Raw genomic sequence first — 25,088 nt, forward strand, 5'->3', positions numbered from 1 at the left:
TTACATTTTTCATCTTGACCTAAAATATCAGCGCTCAAATGAAAAAAACGAGAGTTTAATGTCAGCCGTGACACACTCAGGTCACGCGTTACAATGCAGCATGCGCGCGCGTGTGTGTGCGTGTTCCCGTTGAGCGCAACTAAAGATAGAAATGAGAGAAAGGTAAGAAAGATGAGATGGCGTGGGAGTCACGCGTTTGCTCCTGACTGGGCTCAGGGTGCCGCGCATCTCCATCAATTTCCTCACCTGATCTATTTCTGGCAAAGGCTGCATGGGAGCGCCTGTTTGCGGGATGAAAGCAGCAATTCTATGCCAGCAGAGTGGACCCTGTTATTAGTTTATGAAATTGGGTTATCTATCATGTGAAAAGCCGAATGTGACCTCAAAGTGAGCAAACGGGCGTGCTACATTATGTTAGGGACCCCAAATGGGCTACTTTGATGTAACTGACTGAGTACAAACGTTTGTCTCATATTTGCGAGAATCCTGTGAAATGTTTTCAAGTCCGATCCTGATACCGAATTTTGACAAGCTCTCTCAAAGAGCAACGTACCGTATTTTCCGCACTATAAGGCGCACCTTCAATGAATGACATATTTTAAAACTTTTTCCATATATAAGGCGCTACAGTAGAGGCTGGGGTTACGTTATGCATCCATTAGATGGTGCTGCGCTAAAGGGAATGTCAACAAAACAGTCAGATAGGTCAGTCAAACTTTATTAATAGATGACCATCCAGCTTTCTGACAACTCCATTCACTCCCAAAATGAATAAACAGCTGTTTTATTATTTTCTCTCAGGTAAAGTATTAGTGTTAGCTAGCGATCCAAGATGGCGGGATCTTCTGCGCATGCGCGTCACCGATAGCGTCTTGACAGCGAGACCTGTTGCGGCTCAATATTGATCCATATATAAGGCGCACTGGATTATAAGGCGCATGGTCAGCTTTTGAAAAAATTGAAAGCTTTTAGGTGCGCCTTATAGTACGGAAAATACGGTAATAAGTCAAAGGTGTCAAACCTCGGAGCCTTCAGAGTAGTTTCTAACTGGCGGATTATCTCTCTGTTTGCAGCTGCCGATTGCCAGAATTTGATCAGCAAAGCAGGTTGCAACCGCCGTAGGGTTCGTTTCAAGTTTCCCCCCCCCATCTCCGTTTTGCATATTTCTGCGTAGGAGAACCCGTCCGTGCTCACAGCGCTCACAAGCCGTCTCCCTCTCTTTCATCGCCTGAAAATTCATTCGGTATTACTTGCGTGTCTTCCAGGCTTCTCATCTGAAGTATTGATAAAACACATACTGTACATGCAAGCTTAATCAGCTTGATCCACTTGATGTTGAGTTGAAGGAGAGGTGGGGATATATATCGCAAACGCCCCCCTACACTCCCCCAACCCGCTTTGTTGGTCTGCTTGCAGGCTGTTTGCTTTCTTAAATGAACGTAATGGTACAAACGGAGGATAAATTGCTTTCTGCGTGCTCCATCTCATCACATCTCTCCCACAGGGGCCTCTCTGTGGAGCGGGAGAGACGGGTGGGAGGAAAAAAAAAAAAAAAAATGAAAACAGAGCATGAAAATAATTCACTTGCTTTGCCTTGAAGATACACTTTGCTATCGGTGAGCGCGTGAGAAGTTGGATGTACATTTTCTACATTAGGCCCCCTGTGCTATCATCATAGCAGAGGGCAGAAAAGAAGGTGTTTGCGTGTATTTTCTAACAACAACCTCGGGGGGAACGTGCGCACACGTCATGCACAAGTCTCGGATGGTAAACTTCGCACTGTGGTCGTTACACCTCTTTTTACAAACAAGACAGTGAGCCGTGTATAGCTGTGAAACTGCAGATACATTCTATTGACGGGGTGGTATGGCTCCGTGGTAGAGTGGTCGTCTCCCGAACGAGAAGTTGTGGGTTGGATCCTCAACCCCTGTGACCATGTTAAAGTGTTCTTGAGCAAGGTACTGAACCTCATCATGCTGCATCATCAAGTAGGCAAAATGAGGAAATGGTGTTAAAGCACTTTGAGTACCTGAGGTAGAAAAGCGTTTAAACAAGTGAAAGCACATTTAACCTTGATTTGAGTATTTGAAACTTAATTTCAGTTTCGAAAGCAAAATATTCCAACATGGAAAATAGTAAAAAAAAAAAAAAATGGAAATGCTTAGCTATTTATTATAGACCGATTTTTTTTTTTTTTTTTTTTTTTTTACCAATACCGATTATTACTTGTCAAGGAAGCCAATAACAATAATAATATTGGAGCCAATACTAAAAAATAAAAAAAATAAAAAACTTCAAACAAGTAAATAGCTCCGTAATTTCTCTAGCAAATAAATAGTTTTAAAAACATGTAAATATTTGAAATGTAATATTTAAAAAAAAACGAAGTGCAGAGAATTACCAAGATCTGTAGCATTTCTTATAAAATAAATAAGTAAATAAATAAATAAATAAATAAATAGTTCCATGAAGTTAACACAGTTTTAAATTGAACTGTTATTGGATGTCAGATTTTTTTAAAGGCCAATGTAAATATTCGTGAATATGCAAAATATCTACGTCGCTATGTGGCCTAGCCAATAACCCGTCCATCCCTACTTATTTAGATGTTTACCATTATCCGTTCCGTTTTGTTATTGCGCAACAACCGCTTAGGAAAACTATGCACGGCGGAACCGTGACTTACCAACAGACCTGTTTACGAACAATTTGAGTTATGCGCAAAACTTTCGTCGGAAAATAATAGAAATCTGAAAATGGACGCAAGACAAGGATATTCGGATGGCAAAATAGGAGTCGATGGTGCAATGAAACGTAAATATTGTATGAAGACATGAGCTTTCTCTTAAACAAGCATATCCACTGCTCAAGACAAATTCGCTCAAGTCCAGGAATCTTGGGTTGATTACCCAGAAGGCTCTAAACATACCCGATCACATCAATATCCTTGAATAATATGACCTCACACAGCAAACATAAACGTTGGGAAAAACAGATAAAGTTGCCAAAACATACAGATACCCCAAAACTTCGGAAAATGTTAGTTTCCACTACAGCATAGTATTGCATGCGTCTCATTAAGGCAAAGTGCTTCAATATGCTAGTCGTGTTTACTCCCTTGGGGAGCAACATGAAAACTTATTAGAGACTTATGAGCTGTTATTTAAGTCTACACACAGAGGCATGGGTCGTAAAAGATTAATTTGTTTACCAATAAATTATTGAGAGGTAGAATTTAATCAAAGCTACAGATGTTGCCGTCAAAAAGGGTTGTTAATCTTCTTTTGATTGCAAAATAATGAAATACAAACAATAAAAATCACAGAGACGGCGTGTTGATTGTAGACTTAATTAACTAGCTAAGGATGAGAGAGAGAAAACAAAACAAATGTTGACTTCGTAATGGCTCAGCAAGCAACTGATGGAGGTAGAACATCACGGATCATGTGTTCCTTATTATTTAGCTGCATCAGTGGTCCAGTTTGACGGCGATGGAAGTAACGTTAGCTGGCTGCCATGACATGTCTTCTCATCTAGAATTTCTGTAGAAATTGTGTATGAAGGCTGAGGGGCTGAATGAAAAATTGTGGAAAGATATTTATAAAATGAATATGCTGAACATGATGTTGGAAATGGGTTGAATCTGTCAGAAAATGTAGAATTTAGAAGAAAAAGAGTGAGAAAAAAAAAGTAATTTTTTTGTCTTTTATTTTGAAATTTTGCAGATATTTTGAGGTATGGATAAAATGAACACAGTTTAATGCTAGAATGGTTTAAATCGCTCAAGGAGGAAAACAAAAAGTGGTGCTATATTAGGGGTGGGAATTGCCTCGTACCTGACAATTCCATTCGTATCACGATTCATAGGTCACGATTCGATTCCATACCGATTAATCCCGATATAAATTTTTAAGTCAATTGTTGCGATTATTTTTTTTTAATTCAAACTTAGAAAATACTATTCAGTAAACTAATATAACATTCTTCCGTGCTTAAGACGTTTTATTGAATATTTTTCCATCAAAAATGGATGTTTAAAAATCGATTCAAGAATTGTGCGCTGTAATATCGCGATATATTGCCGATTAGATTTTTTTTAACAACCCCAATGCTATTATTTTGAAATTTTGAAAAAAAATATGTGGGAGAGACACGCTGAACTGTTTAATAGGAACAGTGTGAATTGGTCAAAAATAATGATTAGAGGAAAATATTATAATTTTTGGCTTTTATTTTAAAATATTGGAAAAAACTGCAGTAGGGATAAGCTAAACGGTTTAAAGTTGGAACAGTTTGAATCTGTCAAAAACGTAGAAATTCGAGGAAAATACCAAAAACAAATTGGAATTGTTGAGTTATAGTTTTATATTATGGAAAAAAAAATTGCTGCAGAGATAAGCTAGACAATTGAAAATTGGAATATTTTGAATCGGTCATTTTTTTATTACAATTTGTGGCTTTTATTTTGAAATGATGAAATACAGTAGTGATGAACTAAACGGTTAGAACTTGGAACGGTTTGAATTGGTTACAAAAAAAATGTAGAAATTACAGGAAAAAACAAACGAAAAAATCAATTATTATTATTATTATGAAAAATGGCAGGGATAAACTGAACAGATTAAAGTTGGAACGGTTTGTATTGATCAAAAACTGTAGAAATGAGAGAAAATCATAATTGTTGGCTTTTATTTTGATGCTGTAACTGAAACTCTATATTAGGCTACATTATAACATTGGAAACATTTTTGTTATAGATGTGTTGAGTGGCTGCATATTAGTTGGAATTATTAGCATAGCACTGATATTCCTTCATGGTATCTCAAAGCAGATTCCCTGCCGGAACCCCAAACTATCTTCCAGGTGATATACCCTCAGTTTATCTATCCTCCAGAGATGGAAAGCCTCTTCTTTTATCCGCTTCGGAAAATGCATTAGCTTCCTCGTGATCAAATTTCAAGGCCATGCAAGTGAAGGTTTGGACTGTAATTTCAAGTGGCGAGTGCAACGGTGGGAAAAAAAAAAAAAAAAAAAAAAGTATTTCTTTAAGTGAGGATCTTTGAGTTGTTGCGCTCTCATCCCCTTCCCGCTCAGCTCTCCGGAGCGTCTGAGTTTCACAGGACTTGAAAAGCTTTGCTATCGGCTTGCGTGTCTTTTTTTTTTGTTTTTTTTGCCCCGCTGCTTCCTTCCAACCGCTGCAGCGCGCTCCGACTTTGAGTCGTGTTCGAATCCTGATGGGTAATGGGAGCGACAGTCAATCAAATAACGCTTTCAAAAGGTGATGCTTTTGTTTGGCGCCCGCCTCCCGCAAAAAAAAAAAAAAAATCCCTCGGAGGCTGGCACCTGTCAGGCTGTCGCGCTCAAACGCGCCATCCAGTGCCACTCACCCAAGCCCCCGAGGTCCCCCTGGCAGATGGAGTAGTTCACTTCTCAGATGCCTGTCTCGAAAATGAGGTCATTCCATTGTGATTTGTATAAACAACATTCTTGCGATGACGTTTGGAGTGAAATTTGATATCTGAGCTGGAAAAGATTTCAATACATTTCATTTTTACTGAGTGACACAAATGTCCAAACACGGCTGGTTCTGTCGACTTTATTAACAGCGCTAATACATTGTCAAATGAGCTCTTATTTTAGATTGATACTGCATAATAGCAGTAAAACATAATAAGGCGGACCGATCTCGGTTCCGGGTTTATATGACATGGTCTGACTCATTCCATCTTTACAGTCATTGTGACCTTCCCATCAGGGCACCATTACCGAAATATATCCGGGTTAGAAATTGTGGGTGAGTCACGGGTGAACGGTTTTATAATGACATTAAAAGAATGTACATTTGTAAAACACAAAAGAGGCTCAATTGCAAAACAACAATAAATAGGAAGAGGCAATTGGAGGCATGTGGACTTAATTTTGTTCATCCAAGGGTCTGGTAAGTGACTCTAATTAGTTAAATGGACCAAAGAGAAAAACCTCAGCTTTAAGTGAAGCTGCAATGACGGTTTGTGAGTCACTGACTTAAAAAAAAAAAATGCAGTTATGTCTAAGTTTTTCCATATGAACAAACAAGTTTGACAAGCTCAACCATCTGTTGGCTGTAATCTGTCATGTGCTGAGAGGTTGCATCCCAGAGCGCAGACACAAATAAGATTTTAACTCTTTATCCACATAGCTTGACTAAACGAAAAACAACGAGAATGCATCGAGGATCATGAACGCACAGAGGAACAGCTTGCAATAATCCGGCAAAATACACACAATTCTCAGACTCTTATCTAGACAGTCAATCAATCTCATTGGTTGTGGCAAGACATGTACTGACATGGAATGCTCTGATTGGCTGTTAACCCAGTAATTACAGATAGTTCCTGACATCAACAAACATCATATAGCATAAAAAGATTCCTGACATCACATCGTCCAGACATCATATAGCCTAAAACTAGTTGAAACTGGATGCTGTTACATCAATACCTAAAACAGACACGTAACGGGTCGTGAACTCGACTCAAACTTAACCCAGGCGTGACCCCAGACATGAGACAAGACCCAAACATTACTCCTGCATGACCCAAGTCATGACTGTAACTGGAATGAATTATAACATTAAACCACACAAAAAAACAAATCCTAGCATTTTACTATAGCAATGAATCGTCAATGAATTTTGAGCGTCCGTCATTCGTCAGTCGTCAACAGTCGGGGCGCCCTTCCGTCATCATCCATCCATCGATATTTGTCATCGCCAGTCCCTCATTTGTCGTTCATCAGCAAAAACAAGCATTCCGCAGTGCTTAAATCCGTCAATGTTTTGAAGTTTCCCCGTCACCCATTCATCGTCAACAAGACGTGCGACCGTCTTTGACAAATTCAAGGACCTTCCGTCAATATTGACGGAATGTTCTGATGAAATATATTAAGATATATGAATGTGTGCATATTAGGTCATAATAAAAATGACATTTTTTGTCTTATATCTGGGCATGAGGAAGTGCTCGTTCCTCGTTCCTGAATAATTGTAATGTAAAAGCTTAGATGACATGATGTCTAATTGGGTCTTTGCAAATACGACCCCTAAAATATATAATTAACGCGCAACACTGAGGTTTTGATACCTCAATGAACTCATGGAAAATAAAACGTCAACACAAAACTACAAAAACAGACGAGTGGTCGAGCGCCACCCTATAAGGCAGGTTAGGTTCTTTCTGAGTTATTTGCTTTAATAAACCAATTACTGTCAGAGACGATGTAATAACTCGTGTAATGTGTTTGGATATCCATTCAAAAACATTTGCGAAGGAGGAAAAAAAAAGAAAAACATTAGCCAGATGGTCAGAGGGAATTAATAAAAATAAATGTAATCGGAATACACTAAACACAATTAGACCTCTCTCAGGGAAAATGTTTTTCGGTGAAAGCCCCAGACTGCTTTTTAAGACTGTACTGTAACCCTGCAGCTTGAATTGACATTTAATAGAATCATATCCATCACTGCCGGAAAATCTTTTGTTTCGGCAGTGTAAAAACCGGCTTGGGGGAAACGTAATGTTCTATAGTTTACTGTAAGATACCGATTTCTGTCCTGAGGTAACATACTGCGTGTCTATTTTTCAACCTGGCCAGATAATCAGGTCATTTCTGTAATTGACTTATATAGGCGACAGGATGTTTGGATTTTTCACCTGTTATCATCGCAACTTCAACTCTGCACAGCATTGGAAACACACCAAGATAATCTTTGCTCCACAAAGAAGTCATAAGTGAAACAAAGATGAACTCAAACAGAGCATGACTGGAAAAAAAAAAAAGTGTGTAAGGCTGAGAGGATTACTTCTGATCCAAGGATAATGACAGGAAAAAAAAAAAAAAAAGTCATGAAATTACATTCTAACACTAAGATCAAATATTCCTGCTGTTGTTTCGCTTTGCCTCTGGAATCGGCTGCTTGTCAAGTGAGAAGTATTTGTTTTCCGTGACAAGAAAAAAAAAAAAAAAAAAAGAGAAAACACAACCACAACACAGCTAATATGTCATGGATCAGTGATGGGAAAATGAAGCTTCACGAAGCTTCATGAACCACTTGCAATATTTTTTTTTACTCCTGTAGATGATACTCGTTTTAAATAAACTCTCTGCTGGGTGAGCTAGGCTGGGTAGCGCTCAGGAGTCATCAAGAACTACAAAGTGCTAGCAACAGTGGAGTGCTGAGCTGAGCCAGAATCGAGGCAAAAATTGCTTGAAAGCAATTGGCAGAATGCAAGCCGATCTACTCTTCTGGAAGCCACAACACGTGCGTAAGCTGATCCGAGGTCAGCGAAGATGCTACTGGCGAAAGAGAAGAATTGCGCTTGCCTTGGCTGCTCGCCTGGCGGGGTGGGCCGGCTGGTGGCGTCTGGGAACCGACTCACCAGTTCCAAATGACTGGGACTAGCCACAATCTAAACACGGACATTCAAGATGAACTGAGCGAGCAGTGTCTGGGGTAGTATGGGATGGATAATGATAAAAATTAATGACTATTCTAAATAATGTATATGACTGATGCGTTATAGTAATGGGTCGATGGGGACGGGACTCGAATAAGCCTCGGCTTCTACTGAAAAAAAAAAAATGAATAAAACAAACCAAACAGTGCCATCTAGAGGAGTCAAAAACTCTCATGTTTCATGAAACTTTCACGAAGCTTCATTTATCCATCACTATGATTGACGTAAATCGAAACGTACCTGTCTGAAGATGCAGGGCGTCCATTTCGAGGCTTGTTGACCTGAGCGTAGAGTGCCTCGAGAGGTGGTTTGTTGTTGTTGGGAAGATTGGAGGATGGTTGAAGGTTCTGTGGACCCTGAGGCTGATGGTACTGATGGTGAGTGCCGTAAGGCTCCAGGCCGCCGCTGTCCACTGACGAGTCCCACGATCCGATGCCAGCATAGGTGTGCTCTTCGTCTGAGCTCAATGTGGAGTTGCCGATGATATCTTGGATTTCGGCATATTCGCGCTCCTTTGCCTGCTTCTCCCGGAGCTCACGCATTTTGGCCTGGATTCTAGGACGAACAACATTTTGTTTATTTACTTTTTTTAATTGACTACACCTGCAAAACACTTAATATCCAGGAAATGGTGTCCATGGTTTACCACACTACTGATGGGTACCATTTTGAGGTTAGGAATATTGCGCAACAAATTCGCTTACACAGCAGTGGAACAATACAGCAAAAGCCCACAATTCACATGGGAACCGGGATGGAGCCCTGATGCAAATACCAGAGTAAGCAGCTAGTTTTTATTTCATTTTGAGTGTTGTTTTCTTTTTTTAAATGTAGTTAGTTTTAATGACTTTAATTAGTGTTACTATTTTTTAATAGGTGCCCTGCGATTGGCTGGCAACCAATTCGGATAGGCTCCAGCGTAATGTTAATTTTGTCTGCCATTTTTAAATTTTGTCTCAATTTTAGTCACGCTTGTTTTTATCACAGTTAGTCAACCTCGTCCCATTTTTATTTAGTCCATAGTTAGTCGACTATAAATCGAGCATTTTAGCCTTTATTTTAGGCCAAGAAAACATAATTTTATTCGTCGAATTTTAATAAACAAAAACTGTCAACGTTTTAGTCAAGTTTGTAGTCAGGACAAGCATTTTTTTTTCTTTTGCCACCAGATTATATTGAACTTTTTCAGAACTAAAACTATTTAACATAAAATGTTCTCATCTTTTTGATGAAAAACAACTTCACACACAATTACAGTGGCTACTATGGCTCCATGCTATGAGCTAGTAAGCATTCACATGAACATTATTGTTGGAACGTTATAGCTGCTGAATTACTGTCATTTTTTATTATTTTTTTAAGCTTTCACCATGAGTCCACCTCCTGTGTTTGTGCTGTGTGTCACATGACATGTTCATGAACTCAAACGTCGATAGATTTTAGTCCAGTTTTTATTAAGTGACGATGAAAATGCAGGCTGATTTAGTCCCAGTTATTGTTTATTAGTGAGGGTTTTAGTCTAGTCTAGTTTTAGTACGGTGAAAAATGTGTGTTGACGAAATTATTTTTGTTTAGTTTTTGTTGACGAAATTAACGCTACTCTGGCGCCCTTAGTTTTTTTTTTTTTTTGTTTGTTTGTTTTTTTAAACCAAAAAAAGCTTCATTTTAGTTGTTTTTATTTATTTTTTGCTTTTTTTTTTAAATTATTATTATGTAGTTCATTGTACAGGATTGCCGTTTAAAACAAAACAAAACAAAAAAACAAAAAAAAACTGAAAACCCAGTTTTTTTTGGGGGGATCAACTGACACGAGCGATATACTAACAAGAAGCAGGAGCTGTGTGGCTCAGGGAGTAGATGGGCTGTCTCCCAAAACGAAGGTTTGTTCCTCCACCCTTGAGTCACTTTTATTTTCTTCCAATTCTTTATTTTACTCTCTTCCAAGTGTAAATATTACTCGAAAACTGAGTCTATTTGCTCCCACTCTAAATAGAGTCAAATTTACTCTACAGAGTTTAGTGTGCATAGCGAGCAGCTAACAGAACGATGATGCTGCTGCACGGAAGTGAGGAGCGCCGACATCTGAGGAACTGGGTGAAGGTTGACCTGCCACTTCCGGGTTCTTTCACAGCAGCCACCCGACCGCTCACAGGTTCCAGATGTTGCATCCCTCTGGTGGGGTCGCGCACACATCTGCGCCAATGGACACGAGCGTGCTACCTCCCACTGGCGCAACACATCCCTATTACCTTAGGTCATAAACGACCTCTGACATCCAACGCCCCCCCCCGCCTCCTCCCTGATGATTGACATGTTTGAAACAGGCCTTGAATTGCCCCTCCAGCCTTTCTCGGTCCTCCATGTTTGTATTTTAATAACAGTAATCACATTTCAAACAATCACCATTTTTTTCAGTGACGGATTAACCCAATTCCCACATCCTACTCGTAGACCGCCATATTTATTTCGAGCCATCCCGTAGCCCATTTGCTCAGTATTATCTGCAGGATTCAATTTTGATGGAAGCCTGACGCGATGTCGCACGATATGCAGTCATCTGCCGTGCATTAAAATGTCCGTTCTTTTATTTTTACATGACCCCGGTGCAGCTACAATGTGGAAATCTGTTCAGGTGATACTATGAAGGGACACAACCTATGTCTCACAGCTGGAAATAAAAAATAAAAAATAAAAATCCCCAAATCCCTTTCACCTGCCATCTGGCTGAAGCGATGTCTGATCTCTGCCAGGGAGGATGAGAAAATAACGTTAGCAGGGGTTCACGGAAGTCCGCTGGGATGCGAGCCTCAACCCTCTGGCGTTTTATGAACTAATCAGATTCATAAAAATGACAATGTTGACATTTGTAATGAGATAATGACCTTGCCTGGACTGATGACACAAGGCGGGGACTTTTTTTTTTTTTTTCCCCCCCCCGACTACTTTAATAAGAGGGGATCAATATGGCAAATGTACCAAAGCCCACAGTCAGTTTTTTCATGTATTATTATTATTTATTTATTTTAGGGATGTTCGATACCACTTTTTTTCAGACCGATACCGATACTCAGACCCTCAGTACTCACCGATACTGATACCAACTGCCGATACCAGTAGTACATTTTGACAAATAAAAAAAAATCACTAAAAGATATTTTTAAACAAATATATTTCCTTTAATTTTGACCAAAGAAACCAGCACAGTCACTCTTCAATAGTCTTAACGCTCAAAATAAAACAAAAATGCTCTTTTAGTTTAAGATTCACAATTTTGAAGTATTTCCAAACCGGTGAAGTTTTGGTGAAAAACTGCTGCAAGCTAGCGCCACTTACAGGCAAGGAGGACTCACTTAACGTCTTCCCCCTCTGCCATCGGTCGCTTGCACTCGTCTGCGTCACAAGTACTCGAGTACTTGAAAAAAGGCTAATATCGGCCCGATACTTACACCTGGTATCGGTACTCGCCCACGTTCACTTCATTTCATAAACATTACATCATGTGAGGTTTACCGGAGACCGGTAAGTTCACCACAATGCAACTTTGAGCCAAAAATTAACCAGCAGACATTTGTCAAAGTTTAATCAAGCCAACAGGTGTGAGGCAGGGTGACAAGAGGATGGCCGACTCGCGGCCACTTTATTTTGAAGTCAACATTCTTAGAAGTTTGAAAGATCGCCTTTTCAGTTTGCATTATTACCGCAGTGGATGAAAAAAATAAATACAAATAAAAATGCCGATGCTCTCTGACTTTCTCATCCGTACTGAATAGATTTTTTCTTTTCACTGCACCCTCATCAAAACATGTTCTATTGTTGTGAAGAGCAGATGGAGGGCGGGTATGTATATCTGAATTCAATCAAAGTGTGCAGCAAATGACTCCTTGCAGCTGTCTGTGCAGAATTACAAACTCCCAGATAGCGCCATCTTTTTCTGTTGACACTTGGCCCATAATAGCATCATGCAATCATAAGAGATAATTGTCCAGGTTTCAGGGTGTTCATTTACAGGGGAGATAATCACATTAACTTGCCTTAGGTATCAAAATCATTATAATTGTAATCACAAAAATAATTACCATCGTAATCACGCTTCCCCATCAGACAGTTCACGCTACCTTTGAACTTATGGAACTTCGACTCAAATAGGATACTAAAATAATTATGGAGCTTGAGAAATTAGAATAATAACATTGAGGCCACTATGCACACTAATGCTTTGTGCAATCCGGATTTCCCATTTGCACAAGGCAACAGTGCGCCTTGAAGCATTTATTTTTTTGAATCTTCGACGTACAATGTTGCTCGCCATTGGTCGCTTTGTTTGATGCAGGACTGCAATTGTGGTGGCATAATTATATTGACATTCACTCCCAGCTATTTTCACTGAAGCAAGTGGATTTTTGACTGATTTTGCAAGGCCCACAGAATATTGTGTTCTATTACTATAAAAACATGGAACCTACCAAAAGAAAGATTAGAGTCTCTTCTTTCATAAGTAAAAAAAAACAACAAAAAAACGTATATTTGTATCTGTTTCCGTTTTGCAGCAATTAGCATTAGAATATAGCTAAGTTTCATCATTATTCACAAACCTGTTGAAAACACTGGCAAATGCAACATGGCCCAGGCTGATCTCTTATACTCTGCTGCCACCTGCTGGCCTTTTTTGTAATAACTACCATTTCCTTACGCTACCTCTTCAGGTCAGAAGCACTGTGTGCTCTAGCATTAAAAAAATAAAAATAAAAAAATAAATATAAATACGTTTTTGGTAGAGAAGGACAACGTATTAAAAACGTATTTACACGTTTTTGGGTTTGAATGAATTAATTCATTATTAGAATAATAATGATAATATTAATAATACAAATATATAATAATAATGATGATGATGATGATGATGATGACAATATATATATATATACTTTATCAAAATTTGGACTTTGATGCTATACTGAAACAATCCCACAGCAAAATTTCAAAACATCAGTAATACAAAAACAAAAACAAACAAACAAAAAACAAAGTGGAATAATAGCTCCCACTGAAACAATTTCAAATTATTTGTATTGGTATTAAGTCAAACAATTACTTTAAACATACTAATTAGAATGTCTGATTTTATATTGCCTTCAGGTAGTATAAAATCAAATTGAATATTTAACATTTGACATCCCATACACTAGAATGGAGGACAGAAGCCTGAGTGGAATAATGGAACATTGTTTTAAATTAATAGCAAAGTTATTTCACCCCTGTCAGTCTTCTTTGATTGATAGAAAAACCACATTTTTCGATATGTGTAGTTTGTTTTCTCAATATGCCAGAATTCGGAAATTATAGTTTTGCCATGCAAAATTCACGATACAGTACTGGTATTGGTGCTTGATTCAACACTAGTGTCATGAATAATGAACATAGAATTGTGATGGGACATTTTTTTTTTTTTTTGTCCAAAGTCAGCAAAAAGACAACACATTAAGAGAATGTATTGCTGCCTGAGAAAATGGAATGGGGGGGGGGGGGCATGCTCTTTGGTGGTCTGGAGGGAACAGGGACAAGGAGAGTCAGAGTGGAGTGCTGGCCACTGATTAGAAGCCAAGCAGATAAGAGAGAATGGACATCATAATCAGCTGCCACAGAGAATGTAGCTCACTTCAGGCATAAAATGAAGAGGGAACATTGTCAACTTGTCGTTTATGTGCCCCCACTTTGCCCAGAAAAAAAAAAAAACAGATTCAGGGCTAACATGTGCTCAGATAAGTCCCGAGACTGATAGAGGCTTGAACAACACCGCACGCGCTCTCTTTCTTTTCTGCCTTTCTCCCTCAAGGCCCTCGCGAGCAAGCGGGCGACAGCCGAAGCTCTTCCAAACCCAGACGAGGTCCAACCAGAAAGCGCGTCGTCTCGACAGTCTTGTTCAAAGGAACCAATCAGATATGCGTGTCCGCAAAGCATAGAAGAGGCCAAAGTGACGGCTGCCGGTCCTGGACTGAACCGATGGAGATCAGACGAAACCCCCGCAGGCTCAAGTCCCGCCTTGATGACAATCCAAAGAGTTCAGAAAGCTCCACTAGAAAGAGTGTGCCAGAATTGAGGAGAAAAACAAGCAAAACAAAACAAATGCTACTGATTGTCAGCTTTCATCAAGTTGATTGTATTGCCGAGTGCAAACGATTTTCATGTTTGAAAGCACCATATAAATAAAAATGACTTGACTTGACGTGATTTTATCTTTCATCCAAAAGTGTTTGGTAAAAAAAAATAAAAAATATTCGCTCTTGCCTTTAATTCACCAATCAAGAGGTTGGAATCCATTTTGTTGCCCCTGAATCATAATTCTTCATCTAATCAAGCATATGAAGTCACAATCATTGGACTGCCCCACCTGGTTGACTGCTGATTAGTTTTGGAATCACCTACAATATATTTATTAGTTAAAGCGTTAGCTAATTAATTAGTCAAAAAAAAATTGCATTTATCATGTATTAATGCAGATTAATCACACAATTAATATTGACCGCAGATGATCCTTTAGCTGACAGCCGATTTGAGCAATAAACATAACTGCATGCATTAAAGTAAAGCATTTAATAAATGTTTGCGTATGACGTTCAAAATATTTGTTCATGTCAAACTATTGGGGAAATGTCAAAATCTGATCTTTTTCCGCCAATACCGATAAACTGAAAAACGTGATTGGCCCCAATTTCCGATCATGTCGACCAGATTTCATATTTTTTCAAAAATGTCAACTTTTGGTCAGTCCACACGTGTGGGTGTCATTTTTACAAATTATTGACCAAAGGAAAGAGTTGAAAATGTCTTGCTCACATTCCTGGGCCCATCTGAACCTGCATACTTTCTCATTATGGACTTCTTGGCAGGTGGGATTATTATTAACCCCTTTGATTTCCCTCAGGATCGTCTTTCCACTAACCACGGGACAATCCAGGCTTGGCTGAGTGATCGGATTTGGGGAGCAGGTACAAAAGAAGAGAAGAATTGGGCGTGCCTCGTGTGCAGGGAACTGGGACCGGCGCCGGAATGAGAATGCGGCGCAAGACAAAGGAATCGTGCGACAGCAGTCGGGATTTTAAGCAGCGCGTGTTCGTTTTCGGGGAGGAAAACGGCACTTAATCTCCTGCGCTCTGCGTGTCTGTGTTGATTTTGCGTTTTGGGAGGAGCTCAAAAGGAGATCGCCCCGGATGGAGCGCCTCCTCCTCCGCTGAGGAAAATGTGTTCGGCCCTCAGCCAGTGTTTTGCACTGGCGGCGGGGAGGACCTCCAGATGTTTCATTCAGCCTTTGCGAGGTTGTGCAGTTTGCAGCATTTGACAGCCTTCCACCCTTCTCGCCATTTGCCGAAAGAGGGACTGATATCAAGCCCTATTGTTTCGATTCAATTTGCTGTTATTACCAGCGGCTGTTTGATCGGCGAGTTCATTTAGTCGATGGAGAACAATGAGGCAGCAAGCTGTCTTTTCATTCAGCCCGCATTAATATTGATGCTGGAGAATTCAACAGGGCTCATCCGCAAGGGATGCTGCGAACCGAATGGCTCTCCTTCCCCTGCGCAGACCCAATGTGCGCTAACGCAAAGTCGGGATTGACCGAGTATGGAGGGACGGTGCATTCAAGAGCGATTAACAACACCGGCGGGCTCCAGAGCCAGACAAATGCAGAGCCACATTGATTGCGCTGCAATAATGAGCACCGTTCAATCATGCCATATCCACAGGGATGGACGAGCGCCATTAGGTGAGCGACTCTGAACTGGGGCTGTCAAAATTAATCGATTCATCAACAAGTAATCTATTATCAAATTAATCGACAAACATTCTGATAATCGAGTAATCATTTGGAGCCATTTTTTTTCTATTTAAAATGGTCAATGATCAATAGTAATTGTTCATTTCTGTAGCCTTTCACAAAAGAAAACAGATTAACTTTTATGTGTAACTCGTTTGCTCCCAAAAAACGTATAAATACGTTCTATTTTAAAGGTTTTAAGTCTCCCAAAGATGTACTTTTTTGTTTTGTTTTTTTGTTTTATGCTAGAGCATGCAGAAGGCTTTGATGCAGCCTCTCAATTGCAAAGAACGATTGAAGAAATGGTAGTTATCACATAAACGGCCAGCAGATGGCAGCAGCGCAAAGGACATCAACCAGGGCCATGTTGGAAAAAAAGCTCTATTACTCTGAATTCTAAATAGGTTTGTGATTAATGATGAAACTTATGCTAATTGCTGCAAAAAACAGCGGTGTGTTTTTACTTTGGAAAACAATGACCAAACCGATAACAGTGTTGGTACATAACTGGTTAATAAACAGTAATAATCATCATCATCAACGTAATAATGCAAATTTAATGCAACATTAAAATGAATCCAATTAGTCCATTAATCAATTGAATAATCAATTCTAAAAATATTCAATCGCGACAGCAATGGCAACAAGAAAAAATAATAAGTAACATTAACAATAAATAACATTAAATAACATTTTACTGTTAAAAAAAAAAATTTAAAATTTTTTTTTTTTTTTTTTTAAACAACTTACACATTTTGAAAGAGAATACAATGAAACCACCAAAGTCACAAAACGACAAATTTTGTAGACTCATTGAGTCCTCGCTGGTTGTTATAAACCCTTTTGTCAAGCTAAGGTCGTGAGAGTGATAGTGGTTGAATTATTTCAACACTTTGCAGCAGCAAACAAACGTTTGTTTTGACTTGTTTTCTGTTTCTTTTAAAAATGTTCATTTGAACTATTTCAGCGTTGTTCCTCTTCGCGTGTTTTGTTAAGGTGGAACTTGAAGATTTTAACAGGCCAGGACTTTTTTTTTTTTTTTTTTTTTTTTTTTTTTTTTGGAGCACTCACCTCTCTTGTTCAAGCCTCATCCGCTGAGTCTCCTCCTCGGATGCCTGAACATCTTCAGCTTTGGATTTACTGGAGGCCCTCCTTTCCACTCTGTCCGCTGGCTGTTCGTTACTGCGGCTCTTCCCAAACCTAAGCAAAAGAGAACGACGCTCACGTTTAATTCTCAGATTCGTCAAAGTCGCACGTCACGTCCTCCATCCCGGGGAGAAAAAAAAAAAAAAAAATCAGGTTAAACTGCTCAGAAAGGAAATTAAAGTGTCAACCTGTCATACTCTTCAGGTTCAGTGTGTACCAGGGGAGACAGCTGAGAACACCGTCTCCACCATTTGTTGTTGAATTACTTGGTCTCTGTCATGTGAATACAATCATGCCATTAAAATGTGTACCGAATGCATTTCAAGTCCAGATCCCATTGAGGCAATCCAAAAAAATATTTCACATTTTCAAAAGTTAAAACAGTAAAAAGCCTTCGGCATCCTGTCACCTTCCGGAGTTTGCAGCGACAGCTCCTGACGAACAAACCAGGACGGATGCAACGTTGCAAACTTTTACATTTTAATCACAGCAGTTACACACCAGTGGTGCTAAATCCACGACAGCTTTACAGTGAAGTGCGAATAAGCTGAGCCGAAGATTGTAAATTCCTCAGGTCAACCGAGCTTGGTGCTGAGAGAATAAACGGTGGGAGGCCTGCAGGCTCAAAATGATGAGGAATGGGAAATCCAACCCACATGCAATATAGAGAACTCTAGAATCGGTCTCCATCGGCCGATCAGCATAATAACTTTGCACAACAATGTGATTGTCGAAAATGCCTAATATCTGATTTCAGCTTTAGATTTTGAAAATTTGCCTGAACTAAAGATGAGGAAGAAAAAGTCACACATGGTATTCAAATTCTTTGTTGGGCAAAAGGAAGGTGTAGGAGGAAGAGAAATTTGTTTCATTGTTATTGCATGCTCTAAAAAAAATAAAATAAAATAAAATGCATGTGATGCATTGGATAGTAAAAACATGCTTTACAGTGACGTGTTTTGTACAAAAGGCGATATATGACAAAATAAGAGTGACTAATACAGGACTATAGCAACTGCATAGAAACTGACAACATCATCATCAAAAGGGACATAGAAACTGCATATCTTCGACAAAATGTGACTAAAACTAAGAGTGACTACTAGAGGACGACAGCATCTGCATAGCAACTGACATCATCATAAGGGACATAGCAACTGCACATCAACTACAAAATAAGTCACAAATACATCATCATCATCATCATCAGTGACATAGCAACTGACAAAATATAATCATCATCACAAGGGACATAGCAACTGGATTTCAACTACATAATAATAGTGGCTAGACAAAGTAAGAGTGACAAATACAACATCATCATAAGTGACATCACAACTGTGTATCATCTACAAGATTACCTGGAGAAACTAAGAGTGACAAATACATCAATAATAAGGGGCATAGCAACCGTGCATTATCTATAAAATAAGATTGACTAGACAAAAAAAAAAAAAAAAAAGAAAAAAAAAAGAGTGACTACTACAGGAATGTAGCAAGTGCACATCAACTACAAAATACGAGTAACAAATACATCATCATCTTCATCATCATAAGGGACATCGCAACTGCATATCAACTTCAAAATAAGAGGTACACATTGATCATCATAAGGGACATATCAAGTGCATATAAAACTGACATCATCATCATCATCATAAGGTACATAGCAACTGCATTTCAACTACAAAATAAGATTGACTAAAACCAAGACTGACAAATAAATCATAATCATAGGTGGTATAGCAACTGTGCATCATCTACAAAATAAGATTGATTAGACAAACTAAGAGTGACTACTACAAGTCCATAGTACCTGCATAGCAACTGACATCATCAGCTTCAGCATCATCATCAGAAGGGACATAGCAACTGCATATTAACTACAAAATAAGAGTGACAAAAACAGCATTATCATAAGGGACATAGCAACTGCATACCAACTGACATCATCATCATAAGGGACATAGCGACTGCATACCAACTGACAACATCATCATAAAGGTACATATACAGAACCATAACACAACAATGACCCATGACCCAACCCAAAACACAGTCAGAACAATAACTTCACTTTATTCATTCATTCATTCATTTATTGACTCAAATGTGCTTCTGTGAACCATCAGCCATTTGAAAATGAGTCCTCCTTGCAAGTCACTGCTTTGGATGAGCCATCTTTTTGAAAACGAGATTTTGTGCTTACGCCCAGGAGAGGTCAAGGTGGTAATGTTTGGGATCTCATCCGCACACTGCATGCATTACCTAATTAATTAATCCACAAAATAGCTCCAGTAAGTAAGAGTCAGTAATTCATCTGCTATCTATCATCTGTGCAGGTGACAGTTTTTGCAGTACGTCCAAACAAAAAACAAACAAAAACAAGTCTCCTTTCAATTTATCACTACATTGGGCGATTTGTGAGTGTCAAACATATTGACATGTTGGACAGAATCAGGGCATCAGCAGCAATAAAATGAAAAGTTGCCTCCTCTTTGCTGGCAGCCTGAAACCTCCAAGTGAAAGATAAGCAATCCATCCATCTTTCCATTCCCCATATCACTTATCCTGTTCAGAGTAGTGGGGAGCTGGAACCTATCCCGAGCTTACTCCAGGCCAAAGGCAGACAACAACCTTGACTGATCACCATTTCATCAAGACAGTTACATTTAAATATGCGCCGAAGCAATTCCTTAAAGCCTTTTTGATGTAGTTAAAAGAAAGAAAGAAAAAAAAAAAGCTACCAGAGAGCAAACACAATTATTTAGGTTAAACGGTGCCAGGAGGAAAGACACAATTCACTTATTTCTTTTTCTTTCTTTTTTTTTTTAAACTGGCACCATAGCATTAATCATGCTGCATTGACAGAGAAGTTGACAAGGCTTGATAATAACATATTGATTGCTCGCTGAAATACACTGTTTGAATGACAATGGTGTCTTTCAACCTGACAAAATGAGACTGCGCATCAAGTTGGGCATATGTACTCGGATTTACGTGGATTGTGGAATACTCTGACTTTTAAAACAATATTAATGTCAAAATTAATTCATTCAAAGCAGGCTCTGGTGGACCAAGGTAAGACGCAGCAAAGGAAGAACAAAAAAAAAAAAAGATTAAAACAAACTAAAGAGTGCTAGTGTGAAGCAGTGAAGTAGCTGTCAGAGAGGTTGCATGCAACCCGTTTAAATGTGTGGAACTTGTGACCGTTACCGGCGTTTCACCTTGAACAAAACTGATGTTAGATCTGCAAGTTGTTACCATGGTTACCACCAGCAAGAATCCACAGAGCCAATTAAGGCGAACATGATGTTGCTAACCATGTGAGAAAACATGTTTGAGGCAAACGATACAAGAATTTAATGATGTAATAATTGTAAGTTAATAATTTTAACTCTTTCACTACCAGCCATTTTCACAGAAGCAATCCCGTTCGCTCCCGGCTGTTTTACTGGATTTTGACTGATTTTGCAAGGCCCACAGAATATTGTGTTCTATTGCTATAAAAGCATGGAACCTTTCAAAAGAAAGACTAAAGTCTCTTCTTTCATCAGGAAAAAAAAAAAGTATGTTTCTATCTGTTTCTGTTTTGCAGCAATTAGCATTAGAAGAGAGCTAAGTTTCATCAGTTTTCACAAATCTATTTAAGTAATTGAGCTTTTTTTCTAGATGGCTTTGGTTGATCTCCTTTACTCTGCTGCCACCTGCTGGCCGTTTGTGGAATAACTACCATTTCTGCAACCGTTCTTTGCAGTTGAGAGGCTGCATCAAAGCCTTCCGTATGCTCTAGCATGAAAAAAAACAAAAACAAAACAAAACGTATAAATACGTCTTTGGGACACAAAGACATTAAAAAAAACGTATTTACACGTTATTGGGAGCAAATGAGTTAAGTGTTACACCAAAACAAACAAATACAAGATTATTTGAGTGGACGTCATATTATTGTTGCCCAATGTTGTATCTGATGGGTGTAACGCCTCACAATATTCACTTCATAAAATTAGCAAGTGGGCTATATCGCTAATTATATTTACAGTAGACTTAAGAAGAAAAAAAAAAGGAAAAAAAAAAATCAAGTAGCTCTCACATCGTTATTTTATCCATGTAAATAGACCATCACGTCCTCATGAAGTTCTGATCTGCTCTTCTGCTTGCGACTAACTGGCCGTGGTCGTGTTTAATGATCCATTCTTAAGCATCCATCTCACCGAGGCGAACAGCGCTCAACTGAAAGTGATGAATGCGTGCGTGCAGAGTTCTTCTTCTCCAACAACAAAGAAAGCCAGAGTGAAGAGCTGGCGACTGAAGGGAAAAAGATAGCGACCGCGCAGCTGGATAACGACGTGCATATGATCAATGAGATAGTGAAGCGGGGAATGCAGATAGGCAGGGAGAATATCTATGACCTGTAGGAGTCACCCGTAAGCCGGAGCCATGCGCCATTCATCACCGCTTGGCCTGATAATGTCGGAATGGCCATCAAGCCTCATTTGGACTGTATGCAATCTTGCACGTGTCAGTCATATCAAATAGATTCGATGCTTTGATGGCTGCTAATGTGATGAAACGCCGGGAATAAAGTAGGAGCGTTCCATTTAAGTGTCATGCCACAGCAGCTGATGAAAGAAATATACTTTAAACGGAGTCAGTTCTGCCCCTGGTGAAAAAAATATAAGCCACCGAACTGTAATTCCACTCCATAAATCACAACGAAGAGTTTATAACACTCATGGTGGCATGCATCATTTACATTGATTTAAAAGGTAACTTCAAGGGGGGGAGGCACAACAGGAGGGAAAATATGCCACTGACATGATATAACCGGAAATATGAAAAAATACATTCCTCAGATTTGGAAGGAAATGTGGTTATTTGCTCGTGGCGAGTCTTTAAGGTGGAATACAGAATTATTGTTAGAGGAATGCTTGAATGTGTAGTAACTAGTGTTGTAGTCAAGACCACACCACCGAGACCAAGGCAAGACCAAGACTTTTGGAGGTCGAGACCGAAAAATGACCAAGACTTTTGGAGCTAAAGATCGAGACAAGTCCAAGACTTTTGGAGGTCGAGACCGAAACAAGACCAAGACTTTTGGAGCTAAAGATCGAGACAAGTCCAAGACTTTTGGAGCTCGAGATCGAGACAAGACCAAGACTTTTGGAGGCCGAGACGAGACAAAGACTTTTGGAGACCAAGACCGAGACAAGACCAAGACCTTTGGAGGTCGAGACCGAGACAAGACCAAGACTTTTGGAGCCCGAGATCAAGACAAGACCAAGACTTTTGGAGACCGAGACGAGACAAAGACTTTTGGAGACCAAGACCGAGACAAGACCAAGACTTTTGGAGGTCGAGACCAAGACAAGACCAAGACTTTTGGAGCTCGAGACCTAGACACGACCAAGACTTTTGAAGATCAAGACCGAGACAAGACCAAGACTTTTGGAGACCAAGACCGAGACAAGACCAAGACTTTTGGAGGTCGAGACCGAGACAAGACCAAGACTTTTGGAGACCAAGACCTAGACACGACCAAGACTTTTGGAGATCAAGACCGAGACAAGACCAAGACTTTTGGAGACCGGGGTCGAGACAAAGACTTTTGGAGACCAAGACAAGACCAAGACTTTTGGAGACCGAGACAAGACCAAGACTTTTTAAAATCAATACTAAACAAACCAAGACTTTTGGAGATTAAGACCAAGACGGTTTATATCAAAGAAAAATCACCCAAAAAAAAACCAAGCAAAGATGACCAGTGTCGTTGATTTTCATCACTTTCACAACAAAAACAAATTCTGCTATGTTGTTTGTGAAACCCAATACAAGTACAACGAAAGAAATTTGAAATATAGGGGGCGTGGCAACCCAGGCAACACCAGGAAGACAGTACATATTTTCTCTGGTCAATTTCTTTTGGCTGAAGTCTCTCTTTTTGACCACCAGGCTTACCAATTTCGCTGGGAAAAACCCGTAATTACTTGTTAGGGAAATTGAGCATACTTTCCTTTCATATTGGTGAGTAGAAAGACAGCTTGTCATTTATAAAAGACTATTGCCTGATGTGTGATCCCACCATCGCATTTATCAGCCATTTTGTCTCTTTCCATTAGACTGCATTCACTAAAAAAACACTTTGAGGTTGTAACTCCAGTACTTTGCAAAAACCTCAAATGCATCATTACTTTCACAACATTAGACAAAATATTTGACATCATTCAGAGTTGAAAAAAAGAACATGGGTCTCAGCACGCATGAAGAAACAGCATCCATCTACTGTATGCGAGGAAGTGACGAGAAGATAATTTCAAGGGCAGACTTGGAAGAGTCGTTTGGTTTCTGCTTGGCCAACCTGAAAGTTAATCCGAATCTTGCAGGCCGGCGCTCCGACATGCATTTGAGGCATTTGTTGCAGTGAGGGGTGAAAGGAATAAACTTGACTTCCACTTACTTTTTCATTGTCCAACCGGTATCATAAAGTCTTTGTAGTACTTTCCTTGGTCACTCTCATATATGTATGAAATTAACAGCCTGATTCGTCTTGTAATCTTTTGTAGTGTGCAGTTGCACAAACTGCAGAGGTTTGTAATATGTGAATTTCTTGAACTATAAGGGAGGCAAGTGTACCCAATGTTTTTGACTGATGGTTTTCAGCTCTGAGGGAGAGCTGACTGAATATGTTCAGAAAGAGCATGAAAACAGCAGGGCGACATATATGAAGTGGCGAGAAATGGTTTCAGAATGTTCCATGCTGGGTGGGAAAGCAGTATGTACTGCATCATGGAGGCATGACATGTATTTATTCATGGCTAGGCTATGCACAGCGGGCAATACCGTCAATCGGTTCCGAAACGAGCCAGCTGGGAACATTTTTGACTCGTGTCATTATAAATACACAAATAATCATAAACATTTTTCTGTAACATTTCCATTTGGATCAGTTAGTGCAGGCGTCAAAAACCTTTCATGTCCAAAGAGCCATTTGAGGTCAAAGAAATAAGCAAAATTGTGCCTGGAGCCGCAAAACAAAACATTTGAAGATTGTGATGAAGGCAACAATGTGTTAGTGGGAGTACAATTAGAGAGCTGCACCAAAAACAAAAGCATCCAATACTTTGACATTCATTTTCTTTTACCTTTTTATTTTTTTAGTGTGTGCAATTTTTCATACATTTTTAGACTTTTCTGCCTTTGTCTACAATTACGGACACTTTTGGCAATTTTATGGACATATGGTAATTTTCTGCCTCTTCTTTCTTTTTTTGACATTTTGTCTTTTTTTTATTTAGTTATTTTTTAAATTTATTTTCTGCCATTTTGCCAGCAAATTGCTTACATCTTTGGCAGTTTTATGGACATTCTATTGTAATTTTAGTGATGTATTTTGTTTTTGAACCTGTTCTTTTTTTGCCTTTTTTTAATTATTAAATTTCTCACTTTTTTAGTAATTTGAAAAATATTTCATAGTAAGTATTTTGTTTTTGGACATATCAGTTGACTTTTTAAACATTTTATTTTCTGCCTTTTTTAATTAAATTCTCTCACATTTTTGACAATTCCATGGACAATTATTTGTAGATTTCTGCTGTTCCTCTTCCTGTGTGGAAATTTTATATATTTTTTTTGAATAT

General features: G+C 39.1%; 1 protein-coding gene across 3 annotated transcripts in view; it reads right to left on the reverse strand.

The window, feature by feature from the left end:
* Positions 1–25,088, reverse strand: part of LOC144009223 (partitioning defective 3 homolog) — a 270,024-nt gene that overhangs the window by 62,584 nt on the left and 182,352 nt on the right. For all 3 annotated transcript variants that reach the window (XM_077508825.1, XM_077508824.1, XM_077508826.1), the window contains 2 exons: positions 17,377–17,505; positions 8,736–9,050 (listed from right to left, as the gene is read on the reverse strand). In XM_077508825.1, the coding sequence (XP_077364951.1) occupies positions 8,736–9,050; positions 17,377–17,505 (444 nt within the window). The remainder of the gene's footprint in view (positions 1–8,735; positions 9,051–17,376; positions 17,506–25,088) is intronic.

This window comes from Festucalex cinctus, chromosome 20 (genome assembly GCF_051991245.1).
Source record: "Festucalex cinctus isolate MCC-2025b chromosome 20, RoL_Fcin_1.0, whole genome shotgun sequence".
NCBI lineage: Eukaryota > Metazoa > Chordata > Actinopteri > Syngnathiformes > Syngnathidae > Festucalex > Festucalex cinctus.